The following is a 23,225-nucleotide window of genomic DNA, read 5'->3' on the forward strand; positions in this document are numbered from 1 at the left end:
GGTACAAACACATTTTGATACGTGTGTATAAGAAATGAAAAAGTCGAATGATTTGTTTGTTTATTGAACAACTTTCACGAATCAAGAAATAACATTATTTGTTCAAAGATAAATAAGAAAAAAATATAATATTCTAGTGTACGATATATCAGTTACTATTTATCTTCGCTTGCTTGTTATGAGCTTGGAACATAATCCATATAGGTCATAACCACAGATATCAATATTACACGGCTGGTTTGTGATTTTAATAGAGGAACGCATTTCTTTGCAAAACCAAACTGTCATCACGATGTTTAAAATATCAACGACCGCTGTTTATTAAGTATGCAATTATTTACGTAAATGTCCATTTTGGTAGATTGTCACTGGAACCACTCGATTGCGGGCGGCCGAATTAGCACGTATAATTTTATCAAGGATTCACATAATTAGCAAGCTTAAAGACCAGCTGATACACCGGCCTTACCAATATAATTTTGTTGTTCTTGCTAATCACAATTTCATTCTACAACCAACTCTCACTGTTCCACCTTCTAAATTTATTAAAATTTAGTTTATTTCTAGTATATTAATTATATTCTAACTATTATTTGTTTTTTATGTTTTTCGGATAGTGTAGTCACAATTATTGTATACCACAATGATAAATTATTTTAATTACTAACCAAATAAATTATTAAAACTTTACCTAATGGCACTACTAATTGATTTCTTTATTGAGTTGGGTAGTCTTGTTAAAAAAGTACACTTTTGTAATTATCTTTAAGAACAAGGTATTTTAAAATCTATGCTATATTAAAAATAATATTGTAAAAAATAACGAAAAGTTAAACTTTATTCAGACCACTTATTAAAATAAAATATTTATTTGGGGCGTTTTAAGTATTGTAAATAATAAACCTAGTTGATAACTCATTGATTTTGATTTTGATTTTTTGCCTAAAAATATAATATGTAATGATATTTAACTTTGAATGATCTCCACAGATTGGGAGTGAACATTGTCCTACTCCTCTTCGAGTATATTGTTTCTTTGCAACATAAAGTTTATTGACCTATAAAAATCCCCAAATTTGAACAAAACTATTTTTATTTTTGTTATTTGTTTTTGGGGTGTTATGCCGTGTTGCGCTAACTCCTTCTTTAGCCAAACATCAAAAATAAAACATCTGCCCTGATGATGGACACTGCAATGCTGTCCGAAACGTTGGCTAAAGAAGGAGTTAGCGCAACACGGCATAACACCCCAAAAACAAATAACAAAAAGACTTTTGGCCGTGAAAATCTGAAATCATATTATAACTATTTTTAGATCAAACAATCGGTAGATCTAACAATCGGTAGATCTAACAATTGGTAGATCTAACAATTGGTAGATTTAACAATTGGTAGATCTAACAATCGGTAGATCTTACAATCGGTAGATGTAACAAATTTGTAGATCTAACAGTCACGTAATAACTACATGGTATAAAACATTATATTATTATTGAAAACAAAACATAAAATTTTTAGCAGATGACAAAAAATAATAACACACCATCGAAGTATAATTTTTTATGTATTTTTCTACAATAAATATTATTTAATCGGTTGAAATTTACTAAAACTTAAAATTTATTGAAAAATAACATAAAAAATACACTTCATCACATACTTAATAAAATAGTATGTTATCATTTCTTTTCATGTGTAAGATTTACTTAGTTACAAATAATAGGATTTTTCATGGATTTGTAAAAATATTAGACTAAGACATTGATATAGATACATCAATGGTTTTACAGTATATACGAGTATTTACGAAGTTAATAAGCCCACACAATGTGTAACTACATATATACTGATTTCGAGTATACGTTAGGTGCACATTTGTTTTATCGTGAAAGTTTTCAAATTAAAACTCAATTTTCATGGAGGGCAACCAAACACACCCACTATCAGCGGAACAGCACATCGGGCATTTTATGAACAACCCGTGGAACATTTTAATAACACGACCGGGGTGTTTTCGTTAGCAAAGTTGTAAGCTCGCAATCAGCGCTGCTCTTCCGTGCACCACGCGTTTTTATCGGAACTATGTCGTAGCGGAGACGCGGTTGTGGAGGGGTCAACAATTGTGTTCGAACCTTAAAATTTATATCAGCAAGGTATTTTACGACATTTTTGAGTTTGAGTTTGAATTTTGAGTTCACATCATTAACTTTGAATCGTAATTCAAACCATTGTATATCCAGCATTTTAATACATTTTTTCACACCTAAAATATTTGCAAACTTACAGAACGTCGGTACGAGAACAACGTCTTGAATCAAAGTTACTTAAAAATACTTTTACATGTTTTTTTTCTTATTGGATATATATGCTATGATAATAATTATATAACAATGCGACGTCTTGTTTTATTTTCTGATACGTTGATGAATTTTCTAAAGCTAGGATCGTGTTGAAAATTACATTGCGAAAACCGGGAAAAAAGTTTGTTTTTTCGCTTTGTAGTAAGAAACAATAAAGAATGTACAACTTTTATATAATAATTTGGTTTACTTGAATTTCGCATCTATAACGAGTTTTAAAATTAAAATATTAAATTAACATAATGAATCTTTACAAATTGAATTGAATCTTTACAAATCATAAAACTATTGTACATATCCCTTGTTAGAAGCCTGATAGAGCATAACTCCATAGTTTGGTCGCCCTTCTACAATGTACATATTCATAATATTGAAAGAATTCAAAGAAAATTTCTACGTTTCGTAAATTTTAAACTTAACATCCCTTTAGGACACATAAATTACCTGTCGTTAATGAATCTTTCAAATTTTTCCAACATTAGAAAACAGAAGAAAAATAAACAACCTAACCTTTTTATCAAAATTATTAACTCTAAATTCGATTGTCGTGAACTCCTGCAGTTAATAAATCTACACATACCTAAACGAACAACTAGACAAATATCAACATTTTACATACATACATCTCATTCCAACTATAGTTTTCACTCTCCAAAACAACGTACAGTCTTGGTAACAAATACTTAAACAATATAAATGTATTTGACAATAATTTGAACGGAGTATATGCGAACTATTTCTACCTACTTTGTAAACTATTTTTTTCAACTAATTTTATACCTTCTTATTATCATTATCGTTGATTTCGAGGATTTTGGCAGATTTTTTTTATTTTTTCTCTCACTTATTTGTACTCTATCATACCTATATTTTTTAAATTCTTATATTTTATGTAGCCTATATTTTGTTAACTCTGATATTTTTGTATGTATCCTATATTTTGTTAACACTGATTTTTTATGTAATCTATACATTATTATATGTAAAAGCCCTATGGACGTTTAAATAATAAAAAAAAAAATATATTGCACTTTCACAAATAGATCTCGGGGATAGTAAAAAGTTGGAAAATGATGGATGTATTCGCCATCATAATAATCTGATACGAACTGATTACTTTTTCAAGTGAGTATGACAATTATGTCACATCTTTAGTATAAAACCGGAGTATGTGCAAAGACTACAGTTTAAGTTTAAGGGAGTTATATGATTAAAATACTAGTTTTCGGTTTCTATGTAAATTTTACAATATTTTATTAAACAACACGAATAAATGAGAGTGACTCTACTTTTACATTAACAAGCAAAGTAAACAATAGTAATAAAAATGATTGGATCATTTGTATAGCGCCTTTGTAATGAGAAAATCATCTGGATATTAAACAGATTGTCTGCGTTTTTATTGCAAATGTTTGAATTAACGCTTAATATATTTACACTTCTTTAAGCTTCTGACTAATGCAGTAACAATAGCACTCCTTATGGAGTTGGCGATAAAGATTAAATTCCCACTTAATACCAGTCGCGATGGGATGTGTGAAAAACACATAACTGAATAGGTAATTTGTTTGAAAACGCAAATAATACCCTGCCGATGAAAAATAATTATTTCAGACTTAACTTTCGAAAGCGTTTTCAGCTGCCGATTATGCATGAAAGCTGTTTATTTGTTCTAGCCGCGCGCGCCGTAACAGTAGTGCAATACTTGTTGTCTTGCAATACTGCGGCCAAACAGCTTCAGGGATAGCGGTATCAGTGGCGCGGTGAAATGCATGGAATAATACTTCTGAGCTGTTTACAATGCAGCGGAGGCATATTTGTGAACAAATGAAATGGCAGCAAGTAAGCCTAGCTATCCGAGGCTTATGTAACGCAATACTAGAATACTTGGTTTCCAGGTCAAATGTTTGTCACAAGTCGCACGGAAATAAATGTGAATGGTTTTTTTTTAATCAAAATATTGTTAAACATATTTGACCATTTTCTGATAAAATATTAGTCACTCAGAATAAAAAATATTTCATTCATTCAGGTGGCCTTGTACGAATAAATATAATGGACGAGATGCGAAAATATTATTATTTGTAAAGAACACGTGTTCCGACTTCCTCATAACATATTCGTGCTTTATTAATATTTTGTTATGAAATCAGTTCTTTATAGGCCTACAGTCCCGTTTGTAACAGGAAAACGAATAATTTGACGAGATTTTTAATAAATTAACAATATTTCATACCAGTAATTTTTCTCCGTGCATAAGCAAATATAAACCCTGAAATAACTACTGTGTTTTTTTTACAACTTCAACAAAAACGAGCAATTAGAATGATAGGCTCCTCTATCTAACGGATAGTTTGCAATTTTTAGGTAACAGATTTCAGGTAGTAAATTCAATTTTATAAAGCTTGTTTTGTTATTAAAACAATCGTATTTTAATGGAAGTCGTAGGACTCATTTATTGGTCAACAGCTCGATTGTGGAATAACGTAGCCTTAGCTAGGTTTGGTGATTATTCTCTCCTCTTCAAGACTTAGATTAAATATTTTGTCTCCTTTGGACAGACTCTTTGCAGCATTACTTTACTAAGCACAGGCCCCGAGAGAAAACTCCTTTTACTCCAAAAATTTATCATCGATGAAAAAATTGATTCATTGATTTAAAACCGTTTGAAAATAAAAAAGGTGGTATTAAATACCCCCTCTAAATATTTTATATAAATTGAAGGTACCTACGGCCCAGAGTGTAAATTTTCTCATGGGTAAAATAGAAGCTACGTGTCCGTGCGATAAGCCGCCTGCCGTTAATCACGCAATTTTGTTGTCAAATAAACGAATTAGAACGGTTACGCGGTCGGCTCGGAGGAATATTTTATCCGCCCGATCATCCCTGCCCACCCGGCCACGGGACTACGCGGCCACGGGGGCTTACACTAGGGATTGCTAATACGGAGCAGTATTGGAAAATCCGGATTTTCAGTTTTGGTAAAATCAAAAATCCGGATATCCGGATTAACGTGGATTTAAAAAATAGAATCCGTGACCAGTAGGAATTCCACATTAACTCCGTTGTAATTAATTTTTCAAAACAGTGCCACTAAAACTTAACAAGCAATACAATTAGGTTGCATTGTCGTAATATTTTATATGCAGGCATATATATTTCGATAAGGTGAAAAACATATTTCCTCTCTTTCTTACATGTAATATTTTCTAAAATAAAATAAAATACTTTTTGTTTTAAAACCACGAGTTTTTAATAATTTTTAGAACCGACCGGTTTCGCTTTACTCAAACATCTTCGAGGTAAAAATGATTACTAGTAATTAGTATATTATTATCTACTAATAATTTATACCCTGAAGATGCTTGAGCAAAGCGAAACCGGTCGGTTCTAAAAATTATTAAAAACTCGTTGTTTTATAACAAAAAGTATTTTACTTTATTAAATATGTCAAACCACAAAGTGATTGCTTTCTACAATAATATGTAATATTTCCCTTTGTTATTTTTACTATTTTTTAATGCAAAAAGCTACAAACAAAATACTACCTCTTTCTGTGACAATTTCAAAACAAACTTTCAGGCTCACACACCTATACATGGACTGCAATAATGTTGGTAATAGATTTGGCAATTGAAATATACATACGATGATACATTAAAAAATGTTAACAATATTATTTGTAATATATTATTCCCAGTGAGTTTTAAAAAAACTCATTATTTGTTAATCTTATTTATTTTTTTAAAGAAGTATAATTTCTATATTATTTCTAAACTCTTATCTCATTCGTTACACTTTATTTTGTATATAAATCAATAACATTTACTTCTTATACCATTGTTACTGTGTACAATGAATAGTTAACACAACTGTAATTTGCATTAATTTCCTGTTAAAACCCACTAAAGAGTACATAAGAAATAAATAAATTACAGCGTAATCATTTGATTTTAAAAATCTAGTTACTACACATTTATTAACGATAACTTAGAAATGTCCACATTCAGTAATGCGTTCATCTCACTGAAATTGCATTTCAAATTCTTTTTTTACAAATTTTGATTATCCGGATTTAATGCTTAAAAATCCGAATTTCTATTCCACCGTGATATCCGGATTGCAATCTCTAACGATAACGTTACTACGCGGCCACGTAACAAATGTTTGCTTTACCGCCGCGTCGCGTCGCCCGCCCGTTGCGTCGCCCCGGCCCCGATGCCTCGTTACAGTCGTTACCGCTACTTGCCCCTGGTAGCTACTGGCTACATAACTATCTACCAGATACCCGCCACATAGAGATGTCCCTGACGTCATCCCCTGTTTTGATTGGGCTTATTGAATTATATCTAATATCAGCATCAGTTTGTTATAACAAAACGGGTAAAGTTATTCATGCGGCTAAAAGGGTGGCGTTACGCTTCCGAACTTCTGTAAAACTTCTATTTGCAAGTAATATTGGGTCGTAAATATTAATATTACATTATGTTATACAATGTCGAATACGCAAGACCTTTTCAACGCCATAAATGAGAACTTGCTGATTCGAAAAGTTGGAAACCATCGCGACAATAACATCAGTAATAAAATAGAACATATATTTTATTACTACTTTCACATAATGCTGACAACTAAAATATTTTTATTGATTTATGTATAATGAAAAGTATTGCTCTGGTATAAGACCACCATTCAGATATGAAACTGCTTGAAATGGTTTTAGCCGTGTTTGATAATCAGATCTGTACACGAACGCTAAAAGCATTAGAAAAAAAATTTGACGAAATTTACGAATTAAAAAAAAACATTAAAGAAACAATACATGTTCTTGTGATTACGAAAACATGACACGAAAGGAGAGGATTCAATTTTTAAATATTACTGACTACTCCGATATTTTTTTTTCCCGTGAGATGGACAGATGAGGAGAAACGCTGGAGTGAAAATATTTTTCTAGGAACCACGGCAAAAATATACCTCTAAATTTATATTATTTTCACCCTAAGACGAACTCAAATGTAAACGATTTCTTCTCTTAAGATTTAAAAAAAGACACTAATATTCACAATTTAAAAACGTATAACTTTTCTGTTCATAATACAATGTTTCCCTCAGCGGTAACTAACAACACAAATAGGACAAATGTTTCCGGCAAAATCTCGAATATTAAAGAAAATAATTTCCCTATGTTATAGAGCCTATGTTATATTTTGGGATGACGTGTGAAAGACCTTTTTTAAAAGGAAGGAGAGAAAGGTAAAGGTTGTGAGGGTTGGGTAGGAATCTAAGGATCAGTGTGTTGGAGTGACAGACATATGAACATATCCCTCGCACTGTGGCGTAAGGCGTTGGGTCGAGACAGATTAAAGGGTCTTCCCAAACCAGCCTCTCCCGATCTGGCACGCCACGCAGCTTGTGGGCAAGAGCGTCCTGAACACACCTAACCCAATGAACCCGGGCACCCCCACTAAAACACCAAACGTAGCGAACCACATGGGGTAACCTATTTCCGGGGCGGCGGTACCCAATTCCGCTTCCCAAATTAAAACAACCTCCAAATTGACCATAATTATTAACATCTTTTCCGATCTTACCTATCAGTACGCTTTTCGGAAGTGGAACCGAGTGGAGAGACAAGTTACCCATAAAAACAAAATTTTCGCGGCTACCTTAAATTTATACAATTTTCAGTGTAAATGCTGGAAAACTGTGTCGCCACCTGGTTGCGCAACGTTGAGAAGCGGGTTAAGGTAGGGGTTGTAGGAAGGGATTTATTAATGTGGGTCTTGAAGCTCTTTAATCCAGGCCCGGATTATATGAAGGAGGAAAAACGGATGCTGGAGAGTCGTTCCACGCGCGTTGCGTCTTACACAGAAACGAGTCGTGAAAAGTTCTCCAGAAGCCAACATCAACTCGAAACGTGTGTTCCGCTGATGTACGTCCAGTTTCACGTTGGTGCACTGGTGCAATGGGGATCAATGATGTCAACTCTTTAGAGCAGGCTCCATTAAACTATTTGTAGAAGAAACTCAGCAAACCACCATTGCGTGTGTGCATTAAATATGGTAATCGGTCTGTTAACAATGGATTTTCAATCAGACGGACCTTCCTCCTTTGCACAGAATCAAGTAGGTTTATCAAGTATTGTTGGGCAGTGCAGGGGTGTCAAATTCCATTGTTGGACCTACTTGAGGTTTGTATAGGGTTGGCAGCTGGTCACTATTGAAGAATCTGCTGGACCTGTTTAATAACCCTGTCTTCATCTAGTTTTATTCATTGCTTATAATTGGTAATTTTTATGATGTCTCTTCTCGTTGTTCTTATAAACTGCCCATGTAAATGCATTTTACCCACATATATATGTCTGTATAAACACTTGTGAATTGTTTTTGAGCTATTTATGATATGATAACACTTTCTTCCTTCTTCTACTCGTTTCGCTACTCTTATTTGAAACACATATACACATCGATCAAATAAGCCAAAATATTTATCTGCATATATTTACTTTTGTTTTGTTTTGTTTGTGTAACATTTTGTTTGAGCGTTGGAAGTCTGGTTTATACAAAAGTAGAAGCAGTATTAGCATAAAAACATTATTTTAAATTAGCTGTTTTTTACTATTTACATAATATTATTTATGTAAAGCAGATGCAGACGTTACGGAGATTGTGTTCTGTTGAGCCTTTTCCACATGATCTAAATATTACATTATTTGGTGGTCCCGAAATGTACCAATAAATACGGTGAAAGAACCCTAAACTTTATTGTACCCAGAATAAACTACCAATATATAAACGTTTTTACAGTCAAAGTCAAATATAATCTAAGGAAATGGCTATTAGATACTGAGGATTTATATTGATGCACTACTGAAGACCTTGTTTTCCTAATTGGAATTCACATTCTAGGGAAATGGAAAATCGTTATAAATTTGTATTACCTTATGTATATTAAAACCATAGAAGTACTTGTTGATTATATTCACTTGATTATATTCATTTGTTCATATTAATTTCATTTGTGCTTGTTTTTGTTATATGAGGCTTATACTGCTTCTTACATATTTATATTTATACAATTCTGTAATTTAACCAACTTGTCATTTATTGTTAATTTATCATCAACATTATACATACCTACATACTGTTTTACCATTGTACCATGTTATTGCAAAAATGTTGTCATTATGTACCTGCTGACAAACTACATAAGTAGTTTAGCAGGTTTGAATGTTAATAAATAAAAAAATAAAAAAAGTATACGATTTTTATATACCTTAGTATCTACACAAATTCTTCTTAAAAAACCATAGTTAGAAATTGTTGCGGACAAAAAACAGCGTCGTCGGTATTCAGGAATAATTGTTTTTTCAGGGAAAAATTTCCAAACTCCACGCCTGTATTATTAATTCAAAACCTCATTCGATTACCTATAACGATGTTTCGGAAATGTTTACGTGGATTAGCAAATGATGCAATTACGTCCACCACCAATTGAAATTGCGCGTTCGTATATTCTTTAATATTTTGACAAGTGGCTTTGTATTAAGTGTACCAATAAATAATTGTCAAAAAGTTGAATAATAGTCAATAGTTCAAAGTTAAATGTAGAACTAGCAATATATAGAATTTATTAATACAATGGCAAAATACTGCATGTTTAGTTTTCTTCGCATCACAATTGAGTCAAATAATAAATTTTATAAAAATTCTTACGATACATTTTGAAAACTACCATCATTATTATGAGCGAAAACTGTTGATTGTGCAATGATGGAAGATTTAATTGAGATGGTCGAATGATTTTATACACGTGCCTCTTTAAATCACACGATTTATTTGCTTAAAAAGGATCTTTTCAAGTTTTTATCACGTATAAGTTCACAAGGGATGAACTAGTGGGAAGTGTACAATATATTTCATTTTATGGGTAGGTGCTATATAGATGAAAATGTCTTTCAAAGACAGGAGATGGGTATTCATTCGTCCGTGTGGGGACCTAACACAGTGTGAAATCGTCTGCCTGGAGACAGGATACGTTCCTATGTCTAATGAGATGGTTTACATGGTGGATCTAACGGCCAAATGATTATGTCTTAATTAATTATAATACTTTTAAACGTATGTTGACAAAATTTCGTCAAACAAATGGTTGAGTATTGGAGAGTTGAGCGCAGAAATAGAAGGATTTATGCTTGCCATTCAGGATAGAGTCATTAATACTAAAAATTATAGAAAGCATATAATCAAAGATACAAATAAAATTGATGATTTGTGTAGAAAATGTTTGGCTTTTCCGAAAACTATAGAACATATTATATCGGGATGTTCTATATTAGCACCGTCCGAATATACATTTAGGCACAATCAAGTTTTAAAAATAATTCACCAAAATTTGGTAACTAAACATAACTTGATTGACTGCCGTAATGTAGTACCATATTATGAATACGAACCAAATTCATTTTTAGAAAACGAATTTTATAAAATATATTATGATAAAACTATACTAACAGACCGAGCGATTAGTCATAATAGACCCGATATAGTTTTACATGACAAAATTAAAAAAAAATAACTTATATCATTGATGTCGCTATTCCAAATTCCTGTAATATTCAAAAATCTGTTAGTGAAAAAATAAGAAAATACACAGATTTAGGAAATGAAATAAAAAGAATTTGGCATTCTCAGACTATAAAAATATTACCATTCGTTATTTCGGCTACTGGCATTATACCTAGCCCTCTAATTAAAAATTTAGGCGTATTAGATCTATCAAAAAAATTATATATAAAGATGCAAAAGTCGGTCATTTTGAATACATGTAGGATAACAAAAGATTTTTTAAATATTTAAGTTGAGGGATCAGTAGGATTTATAGGCCCTTTTAGAAGTTCTACCGAGCCGAACCCTCTGATATGAAAATATCTGGAGTCGGTGAATTATTTTCCCATTTGATCTCTGGTGAGTTGACGTGTTGTTCTTGTATTGTTTTATATTTATTTTGCTTATATAATGCACTTACATAATGTTGATTGACTAGATGATCATTTGTGGAAAAGTGAGTGGAAGGGTTAAGTTTTTCCTTTGGGGAAGATTTAACCCGGACAACTAAATCGGAAGTTAAAAAGTATAAGAAAACGTCTCCATTATACATGCACCACGTAGTTGTAGGCGATAATACTTTTAAAATACTCCTAAATTTTGGTATACCGCCCAAAATAGTCAAGCTTGTAAAAGCAACGATGGTTGGTTCACGATGTCGAGTAAGGATAGGAGGTGAAACAACGGAGGATTTTAACGTCTCCCAGGGGCTGAAACAAGGTGATGGCTTAGCTCCCACACTTTTCAATATTGTTCTGGAGCACGTCGTGAGGAAGAAAATGATTGCTACCGACTCAAACATTTGCTACAAAAGCAATCAAATAGTTGGATATGCAGACGACCTTAACATTGTTGGAAGATCCTTACAGGCTGTAAGAGAGGTGTTTGACCCTTTGGAGACTGCAGCAAGAGAGGTGGGCTTGCAAATCAATGAGAACAAAACTAAAATAATGATGCAAACCAGAACCCCACACCGCAGAATAAAAGATAAAGTGAATTTTAAAAACTCCTATAACTTTGAAGTGGTCGAAAAGTTTGCCTACCTGGGCTCCATCATAACGCAGGACAACGAAGACCCAGTAGAAGTAAGAAAGCGCATCACAGCCGCTAACAACACTTACTTCGCGTTGCTGCCAGTGTTCAAATCCCGAAACGTCCATAGGAAAACCAAAATAACCCTGTACAAAACAATTATTAGAACGGTCTTGGCCTATGGATGTGAGGCGGGAACACAGACGGGACACCTTCGAAAGAAAGGTACTTCGAAGAATCTTAGGAGCGGTGCGAAAGAGAGAGGCACTGAGAATCCGCCATAATAAGGAGCTATATGACATCTACCAAGCTCCCAGACTCTCTACTCATTTATTGCTCCAAAGACTAAGATGGGCCGGACATGTGCACCGAATGCCAAGCACACGTGTACCAAAAAAGGTTCTAACAGGACACCCGGGAGGCAAACGAAAGGCGGGCAGACCTAGGCTGAGATGGGAGGACGATGTCAGGAAAGATGCCAGAGGACTACTCCATGTTGCAGATTGGAAGACGACGGCCGAGGACAGAGGGCGGTGGAGGCTCATGTTAAAGGAGGCCAAGGCTCGAAATGGGCTGTAGCGCCATTGAAGAAGAAGAGAATACTTTTAAAATGGTATAAATTTAATATAATATTGTATATTTTTAACTGTTAAACTGTTCTTGAAGCCGATTTAATTATTAAAGACACAGTTTTATTATATTATTGAAATGTAAAAATTTTTAAAGAATTTAAAAAAGGAAAAAAAATCCAAAATTATTTTCTTTATTGGGGGCATCCAACAAAAGTTTCATTATTTTCAGTGTTTCGCTTTCATCCGAGGCGCGCACAAATATAACATTATTCGAAGTGACATCTGGCGATTTTACAGAAGCTCGTGGATAGTGCGCCGCTACAAAATACAAATTTTCGGCCCTGAAGATAGAGAGACAGAATATTAATAATAATAATAATAATAATAATAATAATAATAATCTTTATTTAGGAAAGTTTACACATTACAACTATACATACATATTAAGGTGTACATTCATTTGTAACTTTTATATTTAAGGTTATAAATTTAACAAAAATTAAGAACTATTTATACAAACATAATATTTTGAAGGTAAATAGAAAATAAAAGCACAGTTGTGGTTTCTCAAATACCGCCTCACTAGGCTAGCCTGTGTTGAGGCAGAATTATTTGTGTTAGTTCCTAATACCATTGAACATACCTATACTTGTATTAAGAAGTATTCGCTCAATAATGTGGTGGTAATGTAGTGACTTCAATAACTGCAAATTTGGGTGAATGCACCGGTAAAGGCCCTATTCTTATTTTTAATCCAAATTTTTACATTATCTTTGAAATTTTTTTGTGAATCACATTGTTTTATGCTGTCTGGAAGAATGTTGTAGAGTCTTGTCGCAAAGTATTTAAAATTTCGTTGACCAAACGTAGTATGTGTTTTCGGAATTTGTAATAAGATTTTGTTATTGCTTCGAGTACATCGTGTATTTGAACTTTTTATGTAGTAATTATTTATATTTGAGTATAGATGAGTTAAGATAGTTTTTGCATATAGCTGCCGAACATCGAATACATTCATAATATTAAAAATTAGATTTGAGTCTGTAATTATAGGTAGCCTTAGAATTATTTTTAAAATTGTTTTCTGAGCCTTTATGATTGGGTCTAGTGCAGATGAAGTGCCGCCTCCCCATGCTATGATACCATACTCAATAATAGATTGGCAGACTGCAAAATAAATCATTTTCAGGTCTTGAAAGCCGAGAAAGTTTCGTATGATTCTAAAAAAGTGCATGGTTTTTCTAATTTTGTTTGCAATTATTTGGGTATGAAGGTTCCATTTGAGATATGGATCAATGGTGAGGCCGAGGTACTTCATCTGAGTAGAGCGCTCAATGTAGGGGCACTGACAACATTCATCGGAATTCAAACACGAGTGTATTCTGATGGAGGCATCATCAGGAGGTTGACCAGTAATATTAATACTAGGTGTGACATATTTAGTTTTCTCTGTGTTCAGTGTGAGCGTGTTTATATCCAACCATTTTTTTACCATGCTTATGTCCGTTTCAGCTTTTTTGTAGACAGCTAGCCAAGTGTCAGCTTCAAACAGTAAGACGGTGTCATCGGCAAAACTAACGATTTTTCCCTGAATATTAATGTTGCATAAGTCGTTAATATACAACAGGAACAAAGACGGACCTAATATACTACCTTGTGGTATACCGTAGTTAGATGAACAAGTGTTGCTAAGTATGTTATTTATTTTAACTTGTTGCTTGCGCTCATTAAGGTAACTTTTAAAAAAGTTAAGTTCGTTTCCCGTAATACCGATTTGTTCAAGTTTGTTTATTAATTTACTGTGTGATATTGTATCGAAGGCTTTGGAAAGATCTAAGAAGATTGAAATACATTTTTTCCTTTTATCAAGGTGTTTTACAATGAAATCTGTGACAATATTGTGTGTGAGAGAGAGAGACAGAGTAGATTTTCACACCGGGTGGATTTATGAATAGAGTTTAAGTTGTGCCCTGTTCAAGATGTAGTAATATTATGATTAATGTTTGTCTTAATGGTCATGGTTCCTGATCCTGATCCTTAAAAATATTTGAAAATAAGAAACTATCTTGCTTTCATCGGCATCATTTAATATATATTTTTGCTAATTTGTTATCTCGTGTAATAATATGTACTTATTCATCAGAAATTAGTGTTGCAATTAAAAAGAGCTTTTTAACAACCTGTTACGTAAAAAGTAGCAGCATTCAATACGTGATTGGTTGCTCCTTCACAACACTATTTGAAATAGCGAAATGTCACATGTAAGTTACAGAGTTGCACGATTATACAGTCTCATATTGCATTCATTCCTTATGGTATCTACTCATATTATATATTTAGTTATATTGTAAATATGGCATTCTGACACTAAAGCAAGGGAATACATATTTTTATTTATTTTATCAGAAATCCAGATGTAGATATAAAAATAGACATCAATCTATTTATATCACGTTCAAAGTTAACCAATTTAGCCTTTAGTTCATTGTTCTAAATATACACGAACGAATATGAGATATTTTGCAAATGGGGGCAACTCCAACTAGTATCCATGTACGACCTTTTTGCAATCTATTGCAGCTGCAGCTGCTTTTACCAACGTCAAGAGGACTGTATTTTTTGGTAGAATTCACATATTAAAATATTTTAAAGGCTATGCGATGCCTTTCCCATTGTAAAAGTTGAATCTGGGTCATCGGTTGCCTCAGACAAAGCCGGGGAAATAAATGCAGCAGTTGTGCGACGAAAAGCTGGGAATGCAACGGACTGAGTCCACCGAAGTGGAGAAAGACCAGGACGCATGAAAGCGCTCCGATGAAGTATTGGGTCTCCAACCAAATGTAAATGAAACTTGGTGATTTCAAGTTTTTAGTTATTATTATATCCTGATGAAGCTTGGCTTAAACGAAACCGGACGATATGTAAAACAATAAAAGTTCGTGGTTATTTATAAAATGATTGTTTCATTTAAAAATATAAGTATCTCTAACATGATGGTGTGTATTTTTTAATAAAAGGATAAAAAACGGTTGTATAATATTTTATGTGTCAATGGATAGTGCTTATACGTATCATAATTTATCCTCGAGGTGATATTGATTTGCAACTAACGAGTAAGGGTGTAATAATGAACATTAATAATGGTTATTACCAGCTTCGTTGGATTTCATTAATTAAGCAAGTATTAAGTAAGGTAAGTAGTAAGTACTTGGGGTTAAGAGCACACTAAGATGACTACAGGATATTCCACGTAAAAATTAATGAAGGCATATTTTGGTTGTATTAATTATTTTTAGTACAGCTCTTCTGGTTTCTAGTTTATTCGGGCGAACACTGCATAAGATTTATGTTTTTTTTCTGTTAACCACAGGGTTTTTTATTATTGAAGCATTCAACACGACTGTTGAAGAGAGATTAGAATATATATTCTCAAGCGTGAACAAAAATAAGAACTGAATTTTTGAACCAATTTGGTTGCTTTAGTTAAATTAACGGACATCTCAAATTGCTCATTGTTTGACAGGGTTTAAGCTGTGATAAATTATTATTTATTATTTCCAATGAACCACTGTACAAGAAATCATTGAAGAATAGTGATTTAACCTCGAAATAGTATTGTGAGGTAAATAATTGAATTGTAAAACAATAATTTTAAAACGTGAAGAAATAATAAATATACGAGGTTAAATGCTTGGTTAATGTCTTGATGATATAATATATCCACAAAAAATAAAAGTATAAAAGTGATTATTTTATTATCCAAAACTAAAAAAACAATCTTTTATTTCGAGATTTATCCATTTTAAACTACAATTACAGGATTAAATGTAATTCTATTTGTGACATGAGTTATAAACCATAAACAGAAAGAATAGGAAAAAAAAACAGCTGTCACGGGATGCCTGGTGAATGTGAAAAAAATAATTATATTTTTATTGAAGGAAGTGAAAATGCAAGTAAACAAGTCTTATTTTGTTTATAATAAAACAACAATTTTACTATTGTTATAGTATACACAAAGAAATATATTACAAATTAAAAATTATTCATAATTTATAGTAGATCCATTGCTAATTTTAGTGAGAATAGAAGGAAATATACCGCACAGAGTTTTGGCAGCCGGGTGGAAAAAGCGTCACGAGCCTGGCCGAATGAAGCGTCTCTCCGTACGAGAGCGTCGTTCCGTCTTGCCCCTCTAGACGCCAAAATATGTTTACAACAAATAATTACTAATAGATGATAATGGAATCGAAAATGAACAAAAGTGTAAGAAATTAATTGATGCAATATATTTTCTTTCCCTCTTGAATTAGCGTCGTTGTTCGTTAAATAATGTTCACATAAAATACAAACTATCGAGCAATCTATTATTAACCTAGAAATGCTCTATTATCAATGAACCACGTCAGAATTATATAGTAGGTAAGAGATAACGCGTAGTGAATAATAGTGGAAATTATATTTTAATTAATTTTTACTTAAAGCCTTATGAACCCGAGGAACCAGAAGACAAAACTGATAAAGATGTACCCGGTTACAATACTTCCTTTTCCATTCTTTACTCCCTTCCGCCTTCCAGAAGCCTCAGTATTTTCAGTGAAAAGTGGTAATCTTACGCGCCGACGAATACGGCGGAAAATAAAAGCTAATGTTTATTTATAAATCATTACGGATAAGGATGTTGAAAAATAACGTTCCGACGAAAATAACTGAAAGTCTAATATAGCAAAGGTTGAACCGTGCCCCTTTCCGTGGGTTTGTTTGTCCTAAGCAGGGCCGGATCGACCAAAGGGTTAATTGAAACGAGAAACTATTGCAACTATTTTTTAATTTTTTTCCAAAATTAGCACGGATATGCAAAAAAATCATACAATTTCTAAAAATTTATTAATATCATGTAACGCCTAATAATTAATTTTCAGAAACGGGGCACTTTTGGGACTCACATGTGAGTATATCTCAAGCCGACGCCGCGCCTTTGAAGTATTAAACTTTTATATTATTTCATCGTACTTTTAAATAAACAAAGTTTTAAATAACACCTAATAAGTAAAAACACAAACTTAAGGTCCACATTTTACACTCGCTTTGTGCAAGCGGGTTCCCTGCAAACATCGGACATCCTGTACATCCATACACACATCTGGTTCAATCAATTACGCAGATAAGTCATAATATCATAATTTTATCAGTTTGAACAGTAATGCACATGTTCCAAGATAAAAATATGAACAAAACTTATTTTGACGGCCTCCGTGGTTGAGGGCTAAGGCTCTCCACTAACGACACGAACGGCGTCGGCAAGTAAATTTCATTTGATTGGCTTGTATTATGTCATAATTTAATCATTTAAAATAATGTAAGGTGTATTTTCGGCAAGTTCCAGGGTGTAGGAATATTCAGAAGTGAAATGTTGCTTGAAATGGCTTTTATGGCGTTTGTGAAATGGCCGTGTTTGGTGAATAGATCTGAATAGCCAGGTACTTTCTCACTGGCTCCAGGCGGTTGGGGGCAGTTGGTCTCAACTTGTGAGATATTCGCCTATCGCCTATTTTAGCCCTCTGTCCCAAATGTGTCGACTGTATAATAGGATTGAGTGTGCTCAGATTTAAAAAAATGTTCTGCTGCTGCTAAATAATATGTTTAGATAATTATATTATGTATCACTATAACTCTCGTGTCTCTTGTCTCTCCTAGTATTATTTGTCATTTTACTGAAATTATGTTTAATTTAATATTATTATTTATTTGGTTTTTTAATTGTACGTAACCTGTATTTAATTGCGCCTGTATGTATGAAATTTGTAGATTTTTGCATGTTACTTAACCGAGTTTTTATAACTGGATACTTCTCACGTAAGTGAGAACATCTGTAAAAAACCCAGTAAAAATAAATAAATATTCACATGAAAAAAATCCGCAGTTTGTGATCGTTGTCATCAGAAGCTCTCCCTGTTTAAATAAATTAATGTACATATTACCTTACGAGGTAAGTATTCACCAGTTTTATCCACTTTAAAAGTGTGATTTGATTTCAATACTTCATTTTATACATACATAGAAATAAAATGTAAAATCTGTTTTTTGTTTTTAAATATTAACTCAACGGGCAATATTATAGGCTTACCGTATAGCAGGAGATTAATAATGTATAGGTAAGTATTTAAAATAATATATTTAAACAATACATGATTTCTGCATTTCACGTAATTATGCATTTTAACCAAGCTTAATTTAACTTTATTTAAAAGTATAAGCTTGTTGGCTAAGTTGGGGCTTGTTCTAGTTTTATTGCTGTTTGCATGTGTTGTCGGTACTTCAGGCTTCTGTACAAAGTAACTTCTAGATAGCGCTGGTAGGGGTCGAGGTAAATATTTTTTTCATCAAATTGAACACAGGGTTTGGTATTCGCCTGTGAATTGCTAAGATGGTCTCCCGGCCAAGGGGAATAACTAAATATACTATCATAAAATTAATTTAATTAAATAACTACAACAGGTACCCCTAAATTTTGATGAAAGTAGTTGTAATCACTGTTTTAATGTTAGAATCAAAGAGTTTTACGCAGGATTATTGGTGGTTTTTCATTTGACGTGTACTGCATTGGGCGTTCAGTACCGTAAGTCCGTCCCTGGTACTGAAGGTGACAAATTAAATCTAATGGCCTACTGACAGCGCGGCCAGAAAACACATAGGCGTGTAATACGAACACAGCTATTCTCCGCATTATTATTATGTGAGTTGGGTGGTTCCACGTTTATCTGCAGGTATGGGCAGTATAAATTCATGCGAATTGCCGTGGTTATTTCAGTTATTTGTAAATAGTAGTGATGTGATAATGCTATTTGTATTTTAATTTTTTCTTGTAGAAACTATTACTCTACTATAATATACCTGCCTAAAATATGATATACTTATTTTAGCAGATCTAGCTATCCAAAACGTTACAATACTAGTTTAGCGAGGATCTCTTTGATCGTACCTAAGAAATCATATATAAAATAGATGTAATATTTACGGAAGCTTTAAGTGAACGATGAACCCTTTTGGTGCTACATGACGATACTTGTCATTATTTTATTATTTCATGAATTGTCGAAACTTCTCGTGAAACTATTAAAAAACAATAAACGCACCTAAAAAGTCTGGCTATAATATTTGTTGTAGTACTTGTTTATATTATCATAATGGTACTACTGTAATATCTCTATATTGTTCATGCCAACTTATATAAATATGATTGCCTTTGAATCACAACTACTTTCTGTCACTCTAACTTGTAAAACGATTGTCTACGTGAATAAATGAAATTGCATAATTAATTAATTATAATAGTGTCCCAACCGCAATTATATGCAACAAAGAGTTAAAGGTGTAGAAACATTTGTACGATATTTATGACGTATGAAAAAATAGTTTTGAATAATCCGAAAAAATGTGTAAGATTTTAGACAAACCCAAGGGCTGAAACCTAAAATATCACAACGCAGGCAATAATTTTATTTATAAAAATAGTTTGAAGCTTAATTTATATTATACAGCCTTATAAATGCTCAATGTTTTTAGTATTATCGTAAACATGAAGACAGTATTGCGTCTCAAAGAAGAACACGCACATCAGAAAGCAATTGGAAAGAATAATCATATTAATGTCGACTAAAAAGCAAGCCGATGTGGATGATATCTGCAACTATTTATTCAATAACTGTTCCGCCAATTACTCTTCCGCATGACCACGCTCTTGTACTGTTCTGCATGACCACGCTCTTGTACTGTTCTGCATGACCACGCTCTTGTACTGTTCTGCATGACCACGCTCTTGTACTGTTCTGCATGACCACGCTCTTGTACTGTTCTGCATGACCACGCTCTTGTACTGTTCTACATGACCACGTTCTTGTACAACGCTCACGCTTATATAAATATTCAATACAGACGGAATGCCTTACATTTACAGCATGCAACAATGACGAATAAAATGCTCCAACTAGATAAGATACGCGAAGATGATCTCCAGAACCGTTCGGCATGGCAACGATTTCATCATCGACGTGGCTCACGCGGAATAGACAATCTGCCTAGCTTTGAAATGATATTGACCTGACAAGGGATAATAGCAATTGTACATTTTCTTTAAAAAAAACGCACTGCGCACGATATTCAAAATGTGTTGCTTTGCATTGAAACGTTAAAAATATCAATATATGACCACTTTCGTATGTAGCCTTACCATCATCGGGGCTGGTCTAGAAAATCTTATGATATTGCTCAAATGATGTATTCCTTCAATCTTTTATTATATCTTGTTACTGCAATTCGTCATTGCTTTATGCAGGTGCAGTTAGTTTTTGGGTACTTACCATTGTATACTTTAATTTTCTATTGTTTCTCAGTTCGTATTTTCGATGACCTAGCGCACACATGTGTTAAGTGCAGTTTTAAGTTGAAAAAAACCACATGTTTTCTAAAGCATTTATCAAGATTAGGTACTTATTTTGTAAATAGAAGTTTCGCGAGAAATTTACATTACTTATTTCATCTGGAGTAGATAAAAAGCGGAAACTTATGTACATTAATTTAATTGCTTTCTATCTTGCAACATTACAAATTTACAAAGATAATATTCTAAATACAAATGCAAATTTTAAAAATAATAGATTATTCAGACAAACGTAAATACTCACAACTCTGAAATGTAAAAAAAAACAATTGGGCAATTAAACTATAAATATCTTGGAATTTTTTTTATTTCTCTACCAGAAATATAAATAACAACAAAGATTTTAAACTTCAAGTTAAAAAAAACAGCGAAAATATAAACTGAATACTTTGGCATTTACTTAAAAAAACGAACAAAATGACACACACAAGCCTAGCTTTATTACGGTGATGCATCTTATGTTTAAAACTAGAAAAATAATTACTATATTTTCTGTGGATTATATTAAAAAGTGTTAGAATTTGCCTGGAGTATTCTTATAAATTGAATTTTCAAATTGCACGTAACAGATGTGTGCGCTAGGCCATCGTTATATTATGCTGTGTTATCATTGGAAAACAGATAAACAGTCTGTAAACAAAGATAATAAATAAATAAATGTCAACTAAAAACGAGTGGTGCCATATATGTATGAATGGTGAGGTGATGATCTCCAGAACCGTTAATCCCGTGACTGCCCCGTCACTTACCGTTCATCATGGCAACGCTTTTGTCCTCCACTCGGCTCACGTAGCAGCACAGCTCGTCCTGTCGCTCCGCGTTCTCGGCCAGCTCGGCCTCCACGCTGAAGCCCCACATCTGCTCCAGGGCCGAGCGCTGCAGCTCCACCTGGTACAGGATCTTGGCGCACACCTCCACCACCTCGTGCGTGTGGAGCTAAGGACAAACGTAACAAAAGGTCATTTTCATTATATTATATATTTGGGTAAGCTTCGGTTTATGGGTGAAATTCCTAAAAATTAAAACTAGTTATTTTTATACTAACTTTGGGCCGGGAAATCCGATTCTGGAAGAATTAGGTGGCGGCAAGCAATATTAACTGAATTACACGACTTTAAAATTTCGACGCACAAACAATTTAACTGGCCATTTTGAACGCTTTCTGACAATAAAACTAGTTATCTTTATACATCTTTATACTAACTTTGGGCCGGGGAATCTGAATCCGAAAGAATTAGGTTGGGGCAAGTAATATAAACTGAAATACATGACTTAAAAATTTTAGATGCAAACAATATACAACGCCATAGTCGATGCGTTTTTTTGACAACAAATCCATAGAAAAATAACCAAAGATATATAAAATTAAGTGTTGCTAGTAAGCAATAATATCAATAACGTAAAATAACATGTTTATAATTTCAGTAATATTTCATATTCAAACAGTTAGATTTAGGTTTATTATCACGAAAGGTGAGTTTTTATGTCGGGGGAGAAGAAAAAATATGCATTTTATATTTTAATTTTGCTAACATTATTTCATTTACGTAAAGTATTCAGATACATTTTATTCACTTTTGTATCACAAACCATGTAACACAAACCTAGCGTAGCCGCTAAACTACTTGAAAACTGGGATGTTTTCTTGCCTTGACGCGAGTAGGCGCTACGAAGGGGGCACTTTCTTTTCTATCACAAACCATGTTACACAAACCTAGCGTAGCCGCTAAACTACTTGAAAACTGGGATGTTTTCTTGCCTTGACGCGAGTAGGCGCTACGAAGGGGGCACTTTCTTTTCTATCACAAACCATGTTACACAAACCTAGCGTAGCCGCTAAACTACTTGAAAACTGGGATGTTTTCTTGCCTTGACGCGAGTAGGCGCTACGAAGGGGGCACTTTCTTTTCTATCACAAACCATGTTACACAAACCTAGCGTAGCCGCTAAACTACTTGAAAACTGAAATACGTAAATACTTACGTAAATGAAATAATGTTAGCAAAATTAAAATATAAAATGCATATTTTTTCGTCTCCCCCGACATAAAAACTCACCTTTCGTGATAATAAACCTAAATCTAACTGTTTGAATATGAAATATTACTGAAATTATAAACATGTTATTTTACGTTATTGATATTATTGCTTACTAGCAACACTTAATTTTATACATCTTTGGTTATTTTTCTATGGATTTATTGTCAAAAAAA

General features: G+C 33.2%; 1 protein-coding gene across 15 annotated transcripts in view; it reads right to left on the reverse strand.

Moving 5' to 3' along the window:
• sif (guanine nucleotide exchange factor still life) overlaps nt 1-23,225 on the reverse strand; it is a 442,635-nt gene that overhangs the window by 48,371 nt on the left and 371,039 nt on the right. For all 15 annotated transcript variants that reach the window (XM_089631932.1, XM_089631928.1, XM_089631958.1 and 12 more), the window contains one exon: nt 21,763-21,949. In XM_089631932.1, coding sequence (XP_089488058.1) covers nt 21,763-21,949 — 187 coding nt within the window. The remainder of the gene's footprint in view (nt 1-21,762; nt 21,950-23,225) is intronic.

This window comes from Hesperophylax consimilis, chromosome 1 (assembly GCF_061612785.1).
Source record: "Hesperophylax consimilis isolate HC1 chromosome 1, BYU_Hcon_1.0, whole genome shotgun sequence".
In the NCBI taxonomy this organism is placed as follows: Eukaryota; Metazoa; Arthropoda; class Insecta; order Trichoptera; family Limnephilidae; genus Hesperophylax; species Hesperophylax consimilis.